The 23,920-nt window shown below is 40.0% G+C and overlaps 1 protein-coding gene across 2 annotated transcripts in view; it reads left to right on the top strand.

The window, feature by feature from the left end:
• Positions 1 to 23,920, top strand: part of ESYT2 (extended synaptotagmin 2) — a 132,899-nt gene that overhangs the window by 101,966 nt on the left and 7,013 nt on the right. The window contains exons 13-19 of one of the 2 annotated variants that reach the window (XM_039525080.1): positions 1,222 to 1,317; positions 9,257 to 9,319; positions 13,004 to 13,078; positions 16,442 to 16,528; positions 17,392 to 17,541; positions 18,774 to 19,162; positions 20,164 to 20,262. In XM_039525080.1, coding sequence (XP_039381014.1) covers positions 1,222 to 1,317; positions 9,257 to 9,319; positions 13,004 to 13,078; positions 16,442 to 16,528; positions 17,392 to 17,541; positions 18,774 to 19,162; positions 20,164 to 20,262 — 959 coding nt within the window. The remainder of the gene's footprint in view (positions 1 to 1,221; positions 1,318 to 9,256; positions 9,320 to 13,003; positions 13,079 to 16,441; positions 16,529 to 17,391; positions 17,542 to 18,773; positions 19,163 to 20,163; positions 20,263 to 23,920) is intronic. The other variant, XM_039525081.1, reaches the window with a different exon arrangement.

The following is a 23,920-nucleotide window of genomic DNA, read 5'->3' as shown; positions in this document are numbered from 1 at the left end:
ACAATGAACAATAGCTGGTTTAGACTCAAGGCTAAAGTCTTTACTAATGAAGCTATACATTTATCTCCATTGTCACATGACAGATGCGACATGCCCCATGAGTTGGGAATCCACAAAAATTCTGTTTTTCAGGTTCCTTAATACAAAGTGTTTTGTTGTCACCGAAATATCGGGTCTGCCTAGCTGAGAGCCAATAACAGCCTGACGGATAAGGAAAAGATGCTTTATTCTGCAGAAGAAAGGAGAGCCCTGTAAATAGATACAGAAGACTCTGCCTGACACAAGTTTTACAGATTCTTTATACACATTCAGACAAAGACCAAGCCGTGTTAACACTTCATTGGTGGTTACCAGACCCCGTGAAACCGTTATCTGGTCAGTGAAAACTGGCTTGGAGCAAGATTTCTCTGCTTTGAGGCAGAAGAGAAAGGATAGTTCAAAAGTTCAGGGTACTGTGTACATGAGGCTTCTGCTTCCCCCTACTGGCCGCTTGTAAGCTATTAAGGGGGGCCCCCAGTAACTTTCACATCGTGTTTGTTGTAAGAGAGGCATGATCAGGGGAATACTACCAATACATTGCAATCAGGCCTATCCTAGGAAATTAGGTTGGTATAACTACATGAAATCCATTCAATTTAGCTTTTGAGTGTTTAACAACATACTAAAAGAACTGCCTGCCAAAGTGTAAAATTACCTCCAAAGGTAACAGCAGGAACTTGTGCATCTTCTGATGTGGAAGTAAGAAACAAATGAGTTCCTAACTCCTGTCAGTGGAGACAGTTTTGCTATCAGTGAATTGCTTATATAGAATATTAATAAATAGGATACATTTAGCAAAAATTGCTGGCTATTTGTTTTATTTAATTGAATTTAATTAGGAGCTATATTAGACATCAGAGAAAATATATGGGAAAAGCAGTGTTTGGAGTTCAGATGATTTTATAGTATTGCACACATTACCTATGAAGACCTTCAAGAAGATGGAACTCATATTTAATCTTACACTTGATGTAATTTGTCTTATAAATGAGCTATATTGTTTATTACATCTTTTATCACTATATACATTTTTATTTGATTTGCTAATTATGAATACTGTTGTTTATAAGCAAGTGTTTTGATGTATTTGTGCATAAGAAAAAAATAATCAGGGATGGATCTAACATTGTATTACTATTTGCATGTATAGAAACATACTTAGTGTATATTCTTTAATTTTAGGTGCTGTCAAGCATTAAAGCTGATAAAGACCAAGCCAATGATGGGCTTTCTTCTGCATTGCTTATTCTCTATTTGGATTCAGCAAGAAATCTACCAGTAAGTCATATTGTGATAGTAGCCCGTGACTTGGGTGGCCGTTACTTCCTTCAAGCACTTCTTGCTTAATAGTATGCCGCACTGCTTCACTAACCCACATGCCATGTTTTTCACCCTTGCTCATGTTTTCACGTGTATAATGTAATGGTCCATGTCTCTCATAAACTAGTACAATGTAGTTAACTATATTTAATAAAGTCTGCTGTTTAATCAAGGTAATTTTTAAAAGAAAGCTCTTTTGATGGATTTGGCAAGACTGCATATTTTATTATGTAATATTTTCTAAAGAAAATAGTATGTACCAGCCTATAAAAGAGAAATGGACAGCCCCCATTTACCTTGAGTTCAAGCAGACTTATATATGTTTGGGCTTAGGAGCTGTTCCATAGTGAAGAATAAATTTGTGAGCACTAGGTTTCAATTAAATCTGTATATATAAAGGTGCCCAAGAGTAGGAAGGGCTGGTTATCTTGTAGTTGGCCACAGATTACTGAAGTGGTTTTCATACTTGTAAACAATAACAGGAACAGAATGAACGATATCTTAAGTTGGATTGTGAAGGATACCATTGGGTTTTCCCTGCAGTTGAGCTGGTTTTGTAGCGATGATGTTGGCTAAAACATTAACCCCATTAGGCTTTCAAACCAAGAAAAGGAAATATTATAAAAGTGAAAATGTATGCAACTAATAATTTTTTTAAAATTAGCATCACTTAAAATATGGCTTAAACGGAAAGATGAAAAATGTAACTGTAAACATGCTGAATAAGTCATCCCCATTCCTGTCTTCCTCAAACATTACTATTTCACAAGTCATTCATAAATACTCCAGCATAGGTTGTATTTTTTATAAAGTAACAATTGGTTGGAAATTGTTTGTATAGACTATAAAGGGAAACTTCATGTATGGATTTGCACACTAAGGCTACCTTGTTACTTCAGTAGAAATGAATGGGGCATAAATCTGCATAGAATTTACCCCTGTTACTCAACGGAAAGTCTCTGGAATCTGTCTATATAGTTTAATTTTATTTTATAATACTCTAGCACTTAGGAAAGTATTTGTCTACTATCTATTTTTGTTTTTGAGAAATTGTACCCTACTGTCTGTTGTGTATAATTGTTCAACTACTGGGTTTTACTCAAAGTTTTGAGTGTGTGTATGTATAGAAAATATTGTAAAACACAGCAAAACAGATTACTTCTCTTTTCCCCTTTTCCTTCAAGCTCTGCTTCTCCATAATAGTGCAGCTTCCCCAGCAAGTAGCCAGGCACTTGTTGGGGACTCTGCCTCAACTCTGACTCTGACTTCTTCATATTCCTGATTCCTGTAATTATCCAATAGCTTCATCTAATGTCGTCTGATTTCCCTCAAAAGGGTCAGATTAGAATTTGAATTTTTTTAAAAAAAATTTATGTCTAGGAATAAATTTGAGATTTGCCTGCTCTTTGGGACAATATTTTTAGCTCACTGTGTAGGAGTTTGTAGCGTTCATCATTATATTGTGTTAAAACTTTAAGGCGTAATCTGATAGGGAACACTGATTCCTCGTACTAGAATATTGTGAATTTTTATCCCAAGTACAAACAGGACTGCCTTCTCTTTAGTTAACTTTAATCTCCATTAATGAGGAAAATAGACCCTGGTTGATATTCTCTATATACTGCCTGTCCAGAGCATTTCTGCATTGCAGTTTGAGGATTGCTATCCACTCAGGAAAAAGATCTGAGTGTTCCTGCCAACAATTCAGCAATAACCTCAGCTTGTTCTTCAGTGTTGCCAAAAAAGCAAACAAAATGTTAGGATCATGAGGAGTGGAATAGAAAATAGAACTGAAAATATTAAAAATGCTGTTATATACAGGGGCAGCAGGTTTGTATAATTTTTGGTGGTGCCTAGAACAGGTCCAAGTCCCACCCCCGCACACACACCTGCCTTGTAAGCTGATATATATTTTTTAAAATAATGTAAAAATGTGAGGGCTCTGGGGTGGGGCTGGTGATGAGAGGCTTGGGGTTTGAGAGGGGCTCAGGCAGAGGGTTGGGGTGCAGGGGTGAGGGCTATGGGGTGGGGCTGGGGTTGGGGGGTGTACAATGCAGGAGGGGGCTCAGGGCTGGGGCAGAGGGTTAGGGTGCGAGGGGATTAGAGCTCTGGCTGGGGATGAGAGGTTTGGGGCAGGGTTGGGGATGAGGAGTTTGGGGTGCATGCAGGTGGGCTCCCCCCCGGTAGCACACTCTCCTCACACCACTGTCACTGCATGTGCTCCTAGGGCCCCACTCAGGTCCAGGGAGCCCCCTCGCCTCTCCTGTGGTGGGGAGCGGGGGGCTGCCATCACATTGCACCTCCTCTCCTGCCGCTGCCCCTCACTTTAACCTCACTGAGGGGTGGAGGCAGCAGCGGTGACTGTGGGGGGAGGGCCCTGGTGGTGGTGGAGGGTCCTGCCTGAAAAGAGAAGGGTCTGAGGTGGAAGGGCAGGGGCAGCCTGCCCTGGCACTAGACCCTGTGGCGGCAGTTGATGCTGGGAGCCAGCAGAGCAGAGCTCAGCCTGGAGTGCAGAGGGCAGCCACTGGCTTGAGGCAGGGACACTCCAGGGCCCGGGAGAGGCGTGTGGGGGCAACAAGTGGGGGCTGGAGGACACTCAGGGGAGGCATGCGGAGGTGGCAAGCAGGGCTAGGGGAGAGATCCGATCCCAAACATTGGCCGAGCTGGGCCCCCAGGCCCTGAATATTGCTGGAGCCCGGGCACCACAGGCCCGTATAACTTGCCGCCCCTGGTTATATAAATCAACGGTATGCTCTCCTGCTGTGTTCAGTCCTGGATACCCTATCGCAAAAACAATACCACAAAGGTAGAGAGAATTCACAGATGAGTGAAAAAATATTATTAGTGATATGGAAAGACTCCATGTAAAGAGAGACAGAAAAGATTGTTGTAGATGCCAGTTTAGTCTGCTATAATGAAAATCTTGAAAGTTCTAGCAGGAATATTTCTTACATGGGAAGGAGGGAAAGAACAAGAGCGTCTTTCTACTCTGGAATTGCCCAAAGGTGGCAAATTGTCTTCTGTGTGTCCACCCTAATTCTGGTATGAAAAAATATTTATAAGACCAAACATGAAAGGCGTCCGACACTTCTCAATGTGCACATATTTATCAATGGAATAATTTTGTGTAATTGTTAGTTGGAAACTGAATCTCTTCAGTATTGACAGCTGTTAGTGATGTGGAACAGGGAAAGTTTACTTATGCCATCCTTGATTAGTAGTACATTTCAGATCTAAGGCGTTAGTGTCAGACCCAAATGTTTTTGTTTTTGTAGGTAATTCCAGTCAGAGGCATTTAGTTTTAACAGTGAGTCAGAAGGCTTTCCGTTAACAATATTTTTTTCAATCTCTAGCCATAACTGTCTCTATAAAGAAATGTCGCTTTTGCATTCAAAGATGGCTTGTTAATGGTATTGCCTTCCCATTGTGAATTACAAAGCATTGCATTTGAGGAAAAGGATCTTGAACTTTTCAGACTCCACAAAGACTGATGTTAGATGTGTTCTATCTTACACTGGAAATGGCATAGAAAAGGGCTTTTCGCTCTTCACGTACTTAGTAGTACTTGTCATGTTAAAACATAAATGTGGAATATCCAGGGTAAATCAGGAGAATGTTTGAAGATCACTGAGGGATCCTCTCATGGTTACTGTACTATACAAGTACAATGTACTGATATAATTGAAATACCCAGTGCTAAAGAAGTGGGATTACTTGATGAAAAGTTATATGATGTGGAAACATTTACTTACATCTTGCAGTTATTCTGGAATCTTTTGACTGTTTTCCTTAACTTTCCTATATAGTAAAGCTGCTTGTGCATTCATTCTGCCACAATCCCATCACTCTCTTTCTCCTTCCATTTCCATCTTCCTAAGAGTATCTACGAGGGAAACTTTGGGTGTGGCTACTTAAAAGAGAGGAGAGCATCGGGACTAGTCTTTTGTGAAAACACTACCTCACTCTATAGAGCACTATTTGTGAGTTCTCTGGTGTTATATATATGTTTATTTTATTTACTTGCCAGAGTGTGGATTAGTTCTACTAAAGCCACTGACTCTATAGTGGAATGACAGAGCATGCAATTTGTTTTGCTGCATGGTTTCAACCAGTGTGCGTTTGTTTTTGTGCTACCTTTTAATTGCATTTTAGAGATTTAAAATTTCATTTATTATTGTAACATATCTGGTAAGTAAATTATGTTCTATGATAAGAAACTCAAGATGTGTAGATTATTAAATAGTAAGAGCTTTTACTTAGATTGTTAGATTCATGGAGTAATGAAATACATACTGTATCAGCATACTGTGGATGAAAGGTTGACTTTTAGTACCAGAGAAATGAAACTATAATAAATCATTACAACCAACCTCCTTTGTCACAGTCTTAAAATGAGATGTAGCAGGATTTATGAGAACTTGCAATCTTCCCTCACCTGGTTCAGGTTTTGATAAAAAGTTCTTTGTAGCTCTTTGTGCTCCCCAAACTCCAAAGTCCCTTGTAAATTCTATTTCACACCATAATGTTCCTTGTTATGCCAATTGCAATTCTTTATCTCTATTTCAAATAGTCTTTGTTAGCCAGCAATGGCCTCATTTGGAGTCCATCACTTATTAAGGGTATGGCTACACTAGAGAGCTTACAGTAGCACAATTGCACCGATGCAGCTGTGCCACTGTAAGCTCTCTAGTGGAGCCACTCTAAATCAACAGGAGACAGCTCTCCCACTGACTTACTTAATCCACCCTCAACAAGCGGCAGCAGCTGTGTCGGCGGGAGAAGCTCTCCCATTGACATAGCGCTGTCCACACCAGCACTTAGGTTAGTGTAATTTATGTCCCTCAGAGGGGTGGCTTAGTCACACACACAACCCCTGAGCAACATAACTTATACTGACATAAGTGGCAGTATAGACAGAAGTACTTTGTGCTTGCATTGAACACTGTAGGGTTCACTGAAAACTGATGGCTGCCTTTGAATTTGAATAGTCTTGTATATTGACTAACAATCTTTAAACAGACAAGGTGGGTGAGGTAATATCTTTGAAGAAAACCAAAAGAAGTTGGTCCAATAAAAGAGGTTACTCACCCACTTTGTCTCTCTAATATTCTGGGATGGACATGGCTGTAGCTACACTACACACACTCTTTAAATACACGCACTGCTATAAACAACTAGAGATTGGAAGCCATGTGAGGATTCAGGTTCAGAGTTCCTGAGCCAGAGAGAGCTGAATAAGCCTAGGAGGATGTGCAGATTTAAGTGTTGCTGGTGGTCTCTTATTTGATCTAAACCAAACACAATGGTGATGGACCAAAAGACAGCTGTTTGCCTGGTCCTTTCAATTAATATCCATCTGTTTAAGATTCAAATACCAAATCATATGAACCGTACATAAATATTTAGACTTCATCTAATCAAATCTAAAATACAATTAAATATCTAAGTTTACAAATAAAAAGGCATGGTATATAGGTGTCCTAAGCATAAAAACATATACTATAGTATATTTTCTTGGTACTAAAATTTCAAGGTAATTGGTGTTTTCTTCAATAAAAATTATTCTACAACCTTAAAAAAAGATGTAAAGGAAATATTAATGCTGAATTTTGGTCAAAAGCTTCTATTTTTATTGCTTCTTTTTAGATTTTAGTGTGTGACTTCACATAGGACATCTCTTCCAGGTATATCTCCCTTTTAGTCACTGGATAAAATCTACAAGAGGAGCTAGGTGATTAACGAGCCTAAATCCCTTTTCAAAAGTGCCTTAGGTGCCCAAGACACTTATGAAAATGTGACTCCGCTTATGAGTAACTTAGTGGGTAAAATTTTCAAAAGTGCCCATCATTAGTATTGATATGCACTGTCCTCCTTAGCTCAGAGTACTGGGTTGCAAACATGTCTGCCTTTAGATTTTTACTTTGTACAGGTCATGTAGCAGTCGCACCGAGTTTAATACAACTGTTGCAAGGTCACTATCTTCCATAGATCACCAAAGAATGCTCTCAGAGCTTCAGAAGTTTCTGGAACCCCACTTGAGACCACAGGAAGGATTTATGAGACATGGGAGTAATTAGTCATCATGGTTCAAGGTGTTAGTTGACCTTCAGCTAGGGTGAGGGAGACTGCACAGCGAGGGTCTGATAGTAGGCAAGTTGCAGCGATTTGGAATGGGTGGATTTCCCCCTATGGTTACTCACATCTTCTTGTCAACTGTTTGAAATGGGCCATCCTCATTATCACTACAAAAGTTTTTTTTTCTTCTGCTGATAATAGCCCACCTTGATTAGTCTCGTTAGAATTGGTATGGCAACCCCATTTTTTCATGTTCTCTGTGTGTGTATATATATCTACCTACCGTATTTTCCACTGCATGCATCTGATGATGTGGCTTTAGCCCAGGAAAGCTTATGCTCAAATAAATTTGTTAGTCTCTAAGGTGCTACAAGTACTGCTCTTTCTTTTTGCTGATACAGACTAACACAGCTACCACTCTGAAATCGATTCGTACTGAAACACAAATTTCTAAACTGAATGCCATGAATACTATAGTACATGCTCTCCGAAGCTAGGATATGGCTAAAGACTTAATGACAACAAGAATATTAAAGAATTTGTTTTTCTTCTTTTCAGAAAGAACTGACACTTAATTTTAGTCAACAGTGCATTTGAATTTTAGAAAGATTTTCTCTTGGCAAAGTACTGGTAGCATTGCTTCCTGTCTTAAGTGTGGCATGTTTGAAAAGCTGCTAGTGCTAATTCCTGGGCTGCCACATGCAACAGCTTTTTAAGCAGAACTCCCCATTGCAATCAGTGGGAAATTGTGCTTGAAAATCAATAGAATGATACAAAATCCTGGAAAGCTTTTGTTTCCTTTATTTAAAAACCCTTTACTTAATTCCTAAAATTACCCCCTCCTGAGTTGGTGGCAATGCAAATTTCCCATAATGCTTTACAGTTTGCATGCATCACTTCAAAGATAGTATGACTACTAATGAAGTAAAATGAGAAACCTTGTTTAGTTAGTGGAAAACGGTCAGAGGGCTGAATTGTCATTGCTTAAATCTGCTCAGATTTCTTTTGCTGATAGATTTGCACATCCTCAGTTCAAACTAGTAAAATATGTTGCACTCCTAGTAGCATGCAAGATATTTGCATTGGTCTATTGGCAAAGAAAAAGAAGACCAAGAAAAGAAGATGAAAATGCTTATGTTTACAATGAACTAAGCCTTACTAATATCTGGAATAATGATACACCTCTACCCTGATATAACGCTGTCCTTGGGAGCCAAAAATCTTACCACATTACAGGTGAAACCGCGTTATATCGAACTTGCTTTGATGCTCCGGAGTGCGCAGCCCCGCACCCCCGGAGCACTGCTTTACCGTGTTATATCCGAATTTGTGTTATATTGGGTCGCGTTATATAGGGGTAGAGGTGTATATTTATTTTCCCATAAAAGCATGTTCTCTCACATCCCCATTTGATTTATCTTTCTTCGTATCAGCTTCTGTGTTGTGGTATTTCAGAAAACATACTTTCCCATAATAGAAAAGAGCAATGTATAAAAGGGCTTTTGGGAAAAGCAGCACCCCATATAATCCTTTTAGTAAACCTTGGTGCCTTTTTGTATATCAACAGAAATGATACAGGAGAATATAAAAGGATAGAAAGAAAATGAATGTATTTTAAAAGCAGAATACTTGTAGTAGAAGAGGAGAGAAGAACAGAAGACTTTATTGGGCTATTTTGAAGTAACTTCTGCTTGGTTATTGTTGCTTCATTGTTTTGGGGGGATTTTTTTTGTTTGTGTCATGTCATTAATTAATTAACCTGGTGGAATCGCTTCATTGCATGACTTACTAACCCTTCATATGTTCTCTTCTGACTTAAAAGAATAATCCATTAAACTTTAACCCTGATGGCTTGAAGAAGGCTGCTGTTCAGAAAGCCCTAAAGGTAAAACTAATACAGTTTTCCATTTAAGGTGACAAAGTTAATTGAAAGAACACAAATGTCTGCAACATGTCTCTGCCAACAGTGGATGGAATTTCTATTGTCAGCAATGCATTTAGTGCCAGAATATTTAATTCCTAGCACCAAGAAGTAAATGACATGGTCAAGACAAGCAGAGTATTTTGGTCTGTGGGAATTTCAGCTCTAAATCAACTAAATGATGCAGTCGGTTTTAGAATTCTGATTTAAAGTAATACTTCATTAACAAAGCTGACTCCCCACACATGCCAAATAAGACTTGGTTACTCATTCAGAAATAAGTAATAAACACAATATTTTAGTCCTATAGGGTTTCTAAGATACATTTTCAGTTGGATGTTTTTCCTAGAAGCTATCAGTTTCCATCCAGGGCTCAGTCCTGCACGATGTTGAGCACTCTCTTCCCAACCCAACAAAGTACTTGCTTGACTCTAAGCATATGAGTATTCTCATTGGAGAATCAAAGCCTTAAGGAGATGTAGCAGAAACTGAGCTCCACCTCATTATCAGACTTACATATACAGGTTCTTAAAAACTATGTTCATTGACACCATGATATGAAAAGTAGTCTCTCTATTGTTAATTTCTGAAATCTTTAAGAATCTCTGCTTTAGTGACTGATCTAAAAAATAGAAAATTTTAAATACTAATTTTCGCTCTTGAGGAGTTGCATGTCAATTTTGAATTAATGTTGAATCAATACACTTTAAATATATTCTGAATGTATCCTTGTCTTGCATTTATCTTTTATTTGTTTCTTACATGAAAGTTTAAAAAATAATTTATTTAGAATGTTCTTTTCCTTGATTTGATTTTTATAAAAATTCTTTGGGTCATAGAATCATGGAATATCAGGGTTGAAAGGGACCTTAGGAGGTCATCTAGTCCAACCCCCTGCTCAAAGCAGGACCAATTCCCAACTAAATCATCTCAGCCAGGGCTTTCTCAAGCCTGACCTTAAAAATCTCTAAGGAAGGAGATTCCACCACCTCCCTAGGTAACCCATTCCAGTGCTTCACCACCCTCCTAGTGAAAAAGTTTTTCCTAATATCCAACCTAAACCTCCCCCACTGCAATTTGAGACCATTACTCCTTGTTCTGTCATCTGGTACCACTGAGAACAGTCTTGATTCATCCTTTTTGGAACCCCCTTTCAGGTAGTTGAAAGCAGCTATCAAATCCCCTCTCATTCTTCTCTTCTGCAGACTAAACAATCCCAGTTCCCTCAGCCTCTCCTCATAAATCATGTACTCCAGCCCCCTAATGACTTTTTGTTGTCCTCCGCTGGACTCTTTCCAAATTTTCCACATTCTTCTTGTAGTGTGGGGCCCAAAACTGGACGCAGTATTCCAGATGAGGCCTCACCTGTGTTGAATAGAGGGGAATGATTACATCCCTTGATCTGCTGGCAATGCCCCTACTTATACAGCCCAGTATGCTGTTAGCCTTCTTGGCAACAAGGGCACACTGTTGACTCATATCCAGCTTCTCATCCACTGTAACCCGTAGGTCCTTTTCTGCAGAACTGCTTCCTAGCCATTTGGTCCCTAGTCTGTAACAGTGCATGGGATTCTTCCATCCTAAGTGCAGGACTCTGCACTTGTCCTTGTTGAAATTCATCAGGTTTCTTTTGGCCCAGTCCTCTAATTTGTCTAGGTCCCTCTGTATCCTATCCCTACCCTCAATAAATACATAAACACACACAGATTTTTTTATTTTTTTTATAATTGGAGATATACCAGTCTCCTAGAACTGGAAGGGACCTTGAAAGGTCATTGAGTCCAGCCCCCCTGCCTTCACTAGCAGGAACAATTTTTGCCCCAGATCCCTAAGTGGCCCCCTCAAGGATTGAACTCACAACCCTGGGTTTAGCAGGCCAATGCTCAAACCACTGAGCTATCCCTCCCCCCTTATGACTACACAGTGGCTTTACGTAATCATTTTAGTCCTAAGGAAATAAATGATATTGTGCGCGTGCCCAGACATATTGGATGTAAAATCCAGAGATTAGATTTAGAGAATAATTTGAGAACAGCATGAATATAAGGTGGAAATTGGAAAAACTTGTTGAAATAGCAGTTTGCATGTTTAGATGCTGACATGTCCAATGAACAGTAAATTCAACCTGCCAAAGGCATATATTATGGAGGCAAGTGGGTGGGTGGGTGCGCAGGCATGCGCACAATATCATTTATTTCATTAGGACTAAAATGATTACGTAAAGGCACTGTGTAGTCAGTATTAGGTACAGGAATTTTTGCTAATGCCTCTATTGTTGTTTACATTTTTATACAAAGAAAAGATATTTTTAGGCAACATTGTGTGAAACAAAAAAAAAATCAAAATGAATCTTCCTTATTTAAGTCTGCATAAAGCATTCTTTAACTATGTTGATGGATTTTAATCTTATTTTCATTGTATTCCTTGAACACTTACAGCTATTTTGGGTGGGACTAAATATTTAAAGTTTAAAAACAGAAATTGAGCATTTGTCCATGAAAGGAATACTCCTTTAACATTGTGCTTTAAAGGAAATTCTGACAATAAGCAAAATGTATCTGATAAGAATCATGTCATATTATAGGAAATATCAGATGTAGAAGATTAATATGAGACATGAACTGATTCTTAATACTTAAGAAGTTCAAAACAAGAGTAGTGATTCAATCATAAAGTACATTCTTGTGACCTTCCATGTTTTAAGTAGGGCTCAACTAACTTTTCTGTTTAATTTATGTCTAATCTCATTAATCTTTTTTGGGTAAAATCTAAAATAAATTAACCTTGTATACTATTTTCTTAAATTGCATTAACAACTTCTTGAGATAATTAATGTTTATGTCTAACTTTTCTCTCTTGTTTAAATTATTATCTGATAGGCCAATCTAAAATGTGTTATGGAAATACATCGTTAGAAATATTTCTATTTTATATAGTTTGATTCTAAATTAATGTTTATTTTTACAGTTTGATCTAATGCTATGCAGCTATGAGCTAGGTTCAGATATGGGAGTTGGTTGATTCTCTAATAAAGAGTATTTGGTAAACTTTAGAAATACCTATCAGGTACATTACAGTGCATCTTCATTCTTCCCACCCAAAAAGAAGAAATGTTGATGATCTGGTATTAAATCCAGTTTAATTATACTATAGCATTGTACCTAAAGTAAGCTTCCTGAGTTGGCACTTTCTCCATATCTTCCATCGGCATGCCAACCGCAACATTCATTTTACTGTTCTGATGACGCTCTGTCAGTTGTAATGCTCATTACAAGGTTGGGAGATTGCACTTTTTCAAACAGTTTCATTCAAAGGGTAGCAAGAGAACAGTTGGAAGGACTCTGAAACTCCAACTTGCTTGTAGCACTGTTCTTAAACTAGTCTACTATGGATGGGTGAGTCTGTATCATTGCTGTATGTTAAGCAGCTAAGAAGCCACCAACCATGTAAATGTGTGCATATCATGCTTTCTGTTAAATACTGAGGATAGTAAAAATGCATGTAGCAGAGTGAATACAATTTTGATATTTAAAAAAACAGATTGGGTTCAAAGGCTGAGGGGTATTAAATACTGGAGTGAAATTGAAGTAGAGGGAAATGTAATAGCATATTCTAAAGATTAAGTTTATGCTTTCTCCTCTTTATCAGTCAGGAAAGAAGATAAACAGCAACCCCAACCCTCTTGTCTTATTGTCAGTTGGACACAAGGCACAGGAAAGTAAGGTAAGCTACTGTTCTCAACACTTAGCTCTTTCAGAGATATTTGGTTCTTTAACTATATGTGCTTGGCAGTGGACCACCAAGCCTTTAGCCCCTAGTGCAAATTGTAACCAAAAGTCAATTTAAGTCTTATCTGTCTGAAATGAGCTGGTGGACTCAGTCCAATGTCCAGTTATCCAACTAACCGAAAACCACCCCCCACAATTGGCACTCATTAGCATTCTGACTCACATTCTCAGCAGAGAGGCCAGAGACTCAATGAGCATGAACATAGGTTATAAACTCTTTGTGGCAGAGATTGCCTTTTTGGTCTGTGTTTGTACAGTACCTAATACAGTAGAGTCCTCATCCATGACTAGGGCTCCTCAGCGCTGTGGTAATATAAATAAATGATCTTCAGAACTACCTGTTCGTTTTCGAGTGATGTCCCTGTGGGTGCTCCACTTCAGGTGTTGGTGCGTCCCTGCGCTGTTGATTGGAGAATTTCAGCAGCAGTGCCATCTGGGTCAAGTATGCACTGTTCCTGTCTCATGGCGCCTCATCAAGCACACACGACCTGAGCCCCTCAATTCCTTCTCAACTGTCGGCCAGAGACGGAGCTCCCAGCAATGTCACAACATTAGCTTGTTTTAGTGTTAAAATAGTTAATAGTCAGTTACTTACCTCCTTTCTTCTCTTCTGCTTTAGTTTAAAAAATATTTTTCTTTTTTCACAGACCGTTTTAGTGTCTGTATCTGGAATGAACCATTATTTTTTCAGTTATGCCTTGTTTACCAGGATTTTAGCACTGCCTGTCATGCCGGGATGCCATGCCCATGTCAGATGGACACTTCTGCTGCTTCCACTACTTGGATGAGTCGCACATTCCTCAGAAATGCGCTCACTATAGCAACCTGAAGGCTCAAGCTAGGAGGGACAGGAATATGTGCCTCAAAATCATCTTTATGGAGTCATCTTTGCACCTGGCCTCTGACCCTTGGCAGGAGACCCCCTCTGCACAAAAATCCCTAGAGACCTCACCTTCTGCTCAGAGGAAGACTCACTCCTCCAAAAATTCATTGAGGAAACAAGCAGCAACTTCTCCTCAGAGAGAGCCGATCAAAAACAAAGTGGTCACCAGCCAGATCGCTCTCCTCGATACTGAATGCACCACAGCTAAATACCTATGAGGCACCGGGATCCTCCAGCACCACCTGCACCATGGCCTCTGCCAATCCCCAGCACCCAGGCACAGAGACGAGAGGCAGGAGTAAGCCTACAGCCTCCATAGCAGCACCAGCAACACCGCTTAAGGAGACGAAACTGCCAACACAGGCTATGCCACCATCACCTGCCCCATCAGCTTCATCAGCACCGACCCAATTGCCGCCAAAACCATCAGCACCATCGACTGCACTGCTGAATCCATCAGCATCAACCACTTTGGCGCCGAAACCACCAGTACTGCATCAACTTCTCCATCATAAGGACATATTAGTATTATCCATGCCAGCATCACCACTTTTTAGCACCAACGGCTCTCTGGTGCGCACAATACCAGAATAGCCTATGTCACCAATAGCACCTCCATTCTCTAGTGAGGAGGAAGACAATGAGGAAGAGGGTGTTCTTTTTCTTCACAACATTCCTCACAACCGACAAATGCCAACCTCTGGACCTCTAAGAGTGAGGCCTCAATATAGACAGGACATACAGCCATGGTATGTCAATTTGGACTACCTCTTGTCCTTAAAACAGCAGGGCTTGGCCATATCATCCACTGGAGTGCACCTGACAACTATTTCAGCGTTCCGCCCGGGTGAGGACGGGCGTTCTATCTTCTCCAATCCTATGGTCACTAGATTTCTCAGGGGATTGGCGCACCTGTTCCCACAAATTAGACAGCCAGCTCCTACGTGGGATCTTAACCTGGTCCTCTCCAGGCTCATGGGTGCTCCCTTTGAGCCAATGGCAACCTGCTCACTCCTGTACCTTTCCTGGAAGACGGCCTTCCTCGTAGCTATAACCTCAGCGAGATGTGTATCGGAGCTTAGAGCTTTCACTTTGGAACCACCGTATACAGTGTTTCATAAGGACAAGGTACAACTGCGACCACACCCCACCTTCCTTCCTAAAGTGGTGTCTGCCTTCCATGTCAACCAAGACATCGTCCTTCCAGTCTTTTATCCAAAACCGCATGCTTCTCGACAAGAGCAACAGCTGCACTCCCTTTTACATCGAGCGTATGAAGCCCTTTAGAAAGACGACTCAGCTATTTGTAGCTGTGGCAGACCGGATGAAGGGCCTCCCGGTCTCCACCCAGCGCATCTCATCCTGGATTACATCATGTATCTGTGCATGCTATGACTTAGCTGGTGTCCCAGCTACACACCTGACCACCCACTCCACTTGGGCTAAGGCTTCGTCCTCTGTCTTTCCGGCTCATGTGCCCATACAAGAGATCTGTAGGGCAGCAACTTGGTCATCCATGCACACCTTCGCTTCCCACTATGCATTAGTGCAGCAGTCCAGAGATAATGCGGCATTTAGTTCAGCGGTCCTCCACTCCAACCCCACCGCCTAGGCAAGGCTTGGGGGTCACCTAATTGGAATCAATATGAGCAAGCACTCTAAGAAGAAAAGATGGTTACTTACCTTTGTAACTGTTGTTCTTCGAGATGTGTTGTCAGAGTAGCCGGCAAGAAGGAACTGAGGGGGCGCTGGGTCAGCAGGGGCATATATTGGGCGCCATAAGTGCGCCACTCCAGGGGGTGCCTCAGCCGACCCACCAAGTGTTGCTAGGGTAAAAATCTTCTGACGATCGTGCATGTGGCGCGCGCACACCTAATTGGAATGGGTATGAGCAACACATCTCGAAGAACAACAGTTACAAAGGTAAATAACTGTCTTTTCCCTAGTGCACTTTAATGTTGTTTGAAACAGTACTACATTAAAGTGCACTAGGAAAATTATAAAGAGATTAGTCATTACAGTATATATACTACTCTAATGAGTAATGTTTATACATAATTTACAAAATATACATAATTATACATAAGTTTTTACATAACTCAATACAGCATATACAAAGTATATAGAAGCCTCGACACCCTCCACCCTGATTTTTGGATACCTACCTAAAACAAAAAATAATTTAAAAAAATTTAATAAACCCCAAAAACCAGAAGCCCTAAGAATAAGTTTTTTATTAAATAGACTTTATGCACATATACTGAACTATATGTGCTTTGAGCTAACCCCATTTGCCACCTTTATAGGTAGATCAAGTTCGGAACATGATTGTTGTATAAACAGAGGACATCTTCAACACCAGTTTTGTTTGAGAGAAATGCTCTACATGTAACGCGTTTTTTTCCCCCCCTTCAGATTCGATACAAGACCAATGAACCCGTATGGGAGGAACACTTCACTTTCTTCATTCACAATCCCAAACGGCAGGACCTTGAAGTTGAGGTGTGGTATCTCTCTGTCCTCATGTATTCTTTTTTGCTGGAGCATTGCAGATTAGCAGCCATAGTTCACAAGCTCATAATGAGCCAGACATCATGGAGATATTGTAACAAGCACTACAATTTAAATTTAACAATTTTTAAGAACCAGCATAAAAATGACCTTTTGTGAGAGCTTGCTTGTTAAAGGGAGAAAAAATAATTATAACTAAACTCCCCACCCCAACTGTATACCAAATATGATGTCTCACATTTTAAATGTACTAAATTAATCATCCTGTGATGGTTGCTTGAGTCGTAACAAGCAGCTCTTTCAATAACCCACTAAATTACAGAAGCAACATTATTCTGTTTATCATGCCCAGGTCCTTCGTGTTGCTCTCTCCCTGAGATCTTCCCTACTTTGTCCAACTATTACACCCCTTCACACTTTTGAGGCCTCATGTGGACAGTTGAAGGGATCTAGAGAAGTTGGGGAATGTTGAGTTAATGCTGTTCCTTAACTGTTGAGTTCACTTTTGTCTGATATAGTTGACTGTCAGCAAACTCTAGCTTATAGATTTAGTCTTCAACCCAACTGGACACAACTATTATCACTGGTCTTCTTTCTTATTTGCATCAGTGCTCAGGCTAGACTGTTTTCTTTCTAATGAAGGTAAAGATGAGAGTGAATGGATATTGAACACACAAGGTTCTTTGATATTTCCTGCTATAGTGATGCACCTATAAATATAAGACCAACCAAGTCTGTGTTAAGGGCAAACTATATCTGAACACGATGAAAACTTGTCATTAAAATTATTACTTTCTTTTATTTTTCTGGGTGTTTTCATAAAGCTGAGCATGTTGTCTTCTGTATTACTCTAGGTCAAGGATGAACAACATCAGTGTTCTTTGGGAAATTTCAAGCTTCCTCTGAGCCAACTGCTGGCAAGTGAAGATCTAACTATGCATCAGCGGTTCCAGCTTAGCAATTCTGGTCCAAACAGCACCATAAACATGAAGATGGCACTCAGGGTATTATAAGGGTCTTTTTAAATTCATCTATATAATAAGATTGCAGACTTTCTGTGTGTCCGTCTGAAACCTAGAATGTCTGAGTCAGTGTGAAGTAATGGAAACAACTACAAGCATGGTCAAGAGCTACTTTTGTTTCACATATCACTGGATTGAATCATCACTGGGATTTGCAGTCTGTAATAGCCCAATTTTTAAAGTTCTCAGACATTTTCAGCTTTTTTTACATTTTATGTATGGCAGCACTAGTTTTTACCTAGTATATGTTTGAGTTGAGGTAGCATGTTTCAGACTTCTTGTAGCCTGTATTTTCTGGCTTTAAAGGAAGGACAACACATTGTACTGTGTGCTGGTCTCAGATGTGGAAGGGTAGAGATTAACATTGTTGATGAAGTAGACTGAAAATTACAAAAAGTGTATTCTGTAACATTAGTCCAGTGCTGAGTTGTTCTCAGCTTGTCAATAGCATAGAAAAATGACTTCAAAATAAAGCTGCAAACAGCTGGATAGATGCACATTGTGCTGGATATTGGTGATCTCCCTGTTTTGAGGCCTGATGAATTGGAATCTCTGTTCCTGCACACTGCATAAGTAACAGTAGACTGCAATACATTCAAATCCAACTTTGTTTTGGGATTTTAATTTGGGTGTATTTTAATTTACACAGCTTGTATCCTCAAAATACTTTGCAGAGTTAAATATAAAAAAATTGGGGATAAATTAGACTATTCTGATGCAAATATACTGTACATTGATGAATAAATGAAATTCTGTCTAAAGAGAGTGAAATTAAGGGATATGGACAAGAAGAAGGAAAAAAAAATCTGATGTAAGATGAGATTTCAAAAGAGATGAGGCAGAGAGCTACTTGAAGGCTTTCCAGATGGCAAGAGCTGCAGAGTAGACAATTCTTGCACCAACAATGGCCATATTGTGGGAAGGAATAATGAGGATGAAAATGCCAGATGAGTAGGGAAAATAGTGATGTTGGGTAGTTTTAGTAGTTCATTAATTTTAATATGCAATTTCCATACAGAGAACCAGGTGTTGTGCTTTGCAGTGTGGAAGTATTCACATTACAGCAGGCATGAATAAAAGTTAGACTAATGCTAAATGAAGGCACAAAAACATGCCGAAAATGTGTTATCTTACCAAAAAGCTGGTAGAAATAAATATATATTCTTGTTTTCTGTATTATCATGTGTGACCACTAATGTGTTTACTGCCTGTAGGTACTGTCTCTTGAAAAGCCAGAGAGGTCTCCAGATCACCAACACTCAGCCCAAGTAAAGAGGCCTTCTGTTTCCAAAGACTCAAGAAAAACTTCTTTTAAGCCTCAGGTCCCTGTTTCACCACCAGTTGATTCACACAAACCAGTCCCAGGTTCCCCAGTGATTGACAGTGATAAAAAGACTGATATAGCTGAAAAAAATCATCCTCCTAATGCCAGTCCCCAGTGGCCAGCGGATCTCAGCCGAAGCTCCTCCAGTCTCCTTGCCTCCAACGTCACCTATTCTCCCAGCCACCTCTCAGTCAAAGAACCAACTCCAAGTATCGCCTCAGACATATCGCTGCCCATCGCCACACAGGAGCTACGTCAGAGACTGCGACAACTTGAAAAGTAGAGTGTTAAATACTTGTTTATTGCAATACACTTAAGTTGCTCTAGTAAAGCACTGTCAGTACCACTACCAAAAGGGAAGAGCCTACTAATAATAAAGGTAATAATTGGAGATATACCAATCTCCTAGAACTGGAAGGGACCTTGAAAGGTCATCAAGTCCAGCCCCCTGCCTTCACTAGGAGGACCAATTTTTGCCCCAGATCCCTAAGTGGCCCCCTCAAGGATTGAACTCTCAACCCTGGGTTTAGCAGGCCAATGCTCAAACCACTGATCTATCCCTCCCCCTCATTTGGATTTTTCTAACTGCCAGGACTGCAGTCAGCTTGGTGTTTGAAAATCAGTCTCTGAGCTTTCTGCTTCTTAATGCCTCAGGAAGAAAGATTCTGCAATTAGAATATAGTTGTCAGATTTGTTAATGCACAAAGTAGAATAAATTCCAGCTTATGCTCCGTAGCAATATTGGCTGTGCAGTGCAACGAGGAATGAAATCATTATTTTTATCAGTAAAGTAAGCAAGTATGCAAATGAGCAGACCCACAGTAAGGAAATAAGAAGGTACCATTTTTACATTTATCTTTCAAACCATAACCACACTTTAAAGAAATGCCCATATAATATTGGTTCATTATGGACTAGTGAATTGCAGCCCACTTTTCCATGGGATCCTACTAATATTAATGTAACAAAGTCAGTTAGTTATGTTGAGTCTGGTCTTTGAGTAGGTGAAAGGCAGGGTTGACTGCTAAAGGACTTAATGTGAAATCTAGGAGGTTTAATAACCACTCTGTTTCTATTAGACTAATGAGGATTGCTGCAAATAGTCCTCATTGCTGTTTACATTTCCTTTTATTCTTCTGCTGCTGTATTTGGAATTCTCAAAGGACCTTCATTAAAGATAGTGTAGAGGAGCACAGCAACCATTCTACTCTGCATATAATTCAACTGATCTGTTCTTTTATATGCCATTTATATAGCATGCAATGTATTTCTTTTCACAGTGGAACAACTCTGGGACAGTCTCCATTAGGCCAAATTCAGTTGACAATTCGTCAGAGCTCACAAAGAAACAAACTTATTGTGGTGGTGCATTCCTGCAGGTAAACACAGCACATCAAACTGTATATTTTTGCATGATGCTTGGCATACCTACCAGTGTCCAGTCTCTTCCTCCATCCTCTTAGACTGGTCTGGTTGGCTGGAGCTCTTTTAAGGCCACATGTTAGAGTATGATAATATGTAAATGCCAAAATCATATACTGTTGTATTCATCAGTGGTAGACAGACTAAATCACAAAATCGCCACTACTGCCATTAGGTGATAGTTCTCAACAGTGACATCTAGATTATATCAGCAGGAACTGAAAGCCACATGTAGGAGCTGCTGTCACTCTGTGAGAAGATATTCAAAACCCCAGTGCAATTTGGGGAGGCAGCATGGTCTAGTGAGTAGAGGTATGGACTGAGAGTCAAAGCATGGGCTGTGTTCCCAGCACTCATATGGTCTGTGACCTTGGGCAAGTTACTTCACCTCTCTGTGCCCCCTTTTCCCTTCCCATCCTGTCTGTCTTATCTGTTCAGACTGTAATGTAAACTATGTGCAGCAGGGACTGTTGTGATAATTGGGCTGAACTATGAGAAGTGAATGTAAGTTCATAATATTGTCAAAAAAAGAACAGGAGTACTTGTGGCACCTTAGAGACTAACACATTTATTTATATATATTTATATATTTATAAATATAAATGTATGTATTTATTAGTCTCTAAGGTGCCACAAGTACTCCTGTTCTTTTTTGTGGATACAGACTAACATGTCTGCTTCTCTGAAACCTGAATATTGTCACAGTAACCTGTAACATCAAATTTTGGTGGAAGAAGGTACAAAAAAGCAAGACAGAGGCTCAGCTAGTCCAAACAAAAATGCTGCTGCTATCATTTAAGGATTGTATTAAGAGAACGCTTGGTAAGCAAGAGAATTGTGGAACCAGAAATGAGTGAACCAGAATTTATGTGTTGAAAACTAGGCCTAATTGGGGGACAAAATAATGTGGGGATGGGCTGTTCCACCCAGCATTCCCTTTTGGGGTTCTTAAAGAAAGTAGGAGAAAAATGGCTACTGAAGTGAGCCTGACCATCTCCCCAACTTCTCTTATGGCCCCAGATCACCTTCCTAATCCTGAGAAATGTCCTGACCAAGCCAGGCCAGAGAGAGGGACCGAGATGAAATTGCCATTTCCACCAGCTTCCGCTAAATCCCCATCACCACCTGGGATATGAAACTTTGTTGTTTCCTCTCCTCCTCCATGTGTCCTTTTCCTTTCCTACCTTATTTTGCCTCTTTAAACTTAATTTCCCCAATACGAATTTCTCCCTACTGTTACTCACACCTTCTTGTCAACTGTCTGTAAATGGGCCACTCTCTTACCACTTCAAAAGTTATTTTTCCTCTCTTGGTATCCTGCTGTTAATTGATTTATCTCGTTAGACTGACCTCACACTTGGTAAAGCAACCTCCATCCTTTCATGTATTTATATCTGCTCCTGTATTTTTCACTTCATGCATCTGATGAAGTGGGTTCTAGCCCACAAAAGCTTATGCCCAAATAAATTTGTTAGTCTCTAAGGTGCCACAAAGACTGCTCGTTGTTTTTGCTGATACAGACTAACACGGCTACCACTCTGAAACATCTCTCTCTCTTGTTTCCTTCTGTCTAATGAGAGTCTAGCTTAGCCGGCCAAGAATACATATTTTGCAACACTGCTCTAAGCCTGTGACTAGAGAATCAGCTAAAAGCAATGCCCTAAACAATCCGATGCTTGCACAAGTTTGGCAGGTCTCAGAGTAGCTGACAAGACCACCTGTTGTTTTTTCCAGCAGTGAGATTGCAAGTCAGCATCAGAGACAGAAGCTTCATTTTCTATCTTTGCTATTCTTTTTTCTCCCTGTTTGTCTTGTCATCTTAGACAACGCAATTGGACTTTAATAACAACCTCAACAACAGCACTATCCTTGCTCAACTAACTTCTTCTCTTTTCCTCAAAAGAATAGTTATTACCATCTTTGATACCATCTAAGAGACTGTTAAACAAAGGAGGTTTTTTTTCTAAAAATTCTCTTCAGATAAAGGGAAAGGGAAAAGGGGATGTTGTTAAAATGAAAACCTTATTTAATACTTTGCATCTCAAACGCTTTAACTGTTTTTCCTTCTTTTTCTGTATCTCTAATAAAATGCTACAAGGATATTAATGCTGTGATTGCCATGGTACTAAGCAGGCTGAGGTCTCTGTATCCCAAATGCCAACCCTTGTTTAATACTGTTTAATGCTGGACGGTAACTGGGACATGTGTAATACTTTTATACCACATGTTCTATCCAAATTAATACAATGGGACTATCTCTTACTAGGTGTTAATATAGCACCTATCACAACAGGGCTGTGATCTCAATTGATGCCTCTGGGTACTACTGCATTACAATTAATAGTACCTACTAATAAGCAATTATTGCTAGTGTAACAACATCCAACATTGCAGAAATACAATGCTGGTGGTAAACAGCTTAAAAAAGTTGACTATTGACTTCACACTTACCTGTCTGAAAACTTAATGTATTTCAAAAGGCTTATTTCCACTTTGCTTGGTACTCAAAGCACAGCAGTTTTTCATATATTAAACATCATAGATACATGTTTAGGAGATGAAATAAATGATTTGAACCTTCTAAATTACAATGAAAATTTTATAGAAGTTAGAAAGGGGAAAAATTGCTGTTAAATAAGGCTACAATTTTGTCATGGAGCTTGCAGAAGTCATGGAATCCATGACTTGCAGAGACCTGTGTGACTTCAGCCCACAGCGGCTGGGAGCTGCGGCATCCCCCCACCACCTATAGCGGCTGGGAGCCTGGGTGCCCCACAGCTTCCAGCCACAGTAGTTGTGGAGGGTGGGACCCTGCAGCTCCAAGCCAGGGCCTGTGCAGGCAGTGTGGTGACCTTGCAGCTCCCCATTTTGTCATACATATTTTTAGTAAAAGTCACAGACAGGTCATGGTTTTCCATGAATTTTTCTTTATTGCCTGTGACCTGTCCGTGACTCTTACTATAAATATGCCTGACAAAATCTTAGCCTTACTGTTAAGCCATGTAGTCAATCTCACTTGGAATGCAGGATTTTTCCCTAGAGTATATTTTGTTAGTTTTTTGTCTAACCTAGTTTGAAATCTTGCAGGCACTTGGGCTTTCTCCACTTATTTTAGAAGACTTTCCCACAGTGTAAAGTATTCAATTGTTAGGAATTTTTTCCAGTTATTGTTTTGTTCAATTCATCACATCATTCCCAGGTGTGTATCACAGTTAGTTCTCCCTAAACAATTCTTCTCCCTCTGCAATGTCTACATAACTCAAATACTTGTAGTTCGCTTCATGTAGTTCACTTCACTTAGGCCTGGGCTACACTATCGGGGGGTTCGAACTAAGTTATACACAACTTCAGCTACGCTATTCGCGTAGCTGAAGTCGAAGTATCTGAGTTCGACTTACCTGGCCATCCTCACGGCAGCGAGTTGACTGCCGCAGCGCCCCCGTCAACTGCACTTACTCCTTCTGCCAAGGTGGAGTACGGGTGTCGATTAGTGGATCGATTTATCGCGTCCAGACGAGACACAATAAATGGATCCCTGATACATCGAACACTACCCACTGATCCGGTGGGCAGTATAGACGTACCCTTAGTCACTGTTTGGCCAAACAATCATCA

The sequence above is a fragment of the Mauremys reevesii genome, linkage group 2 (genome assembly GCF_016161935.1).
Source record: "Mauremys reevesii isolate NIE-2019 linkage group 2, ASM1616193v1, whole genome shotgun sequence".
In the NCBI taxonomy this organism is placed as follows: domain Eukaryota; kingdom Metazoa; phylum Chordata; order Testudines; family Geoemydidae; genus Mauremys; species Mauremys reevesii.
This window is presented reverse-complemented; position numbering and strand designations above follow the sequence as displayed.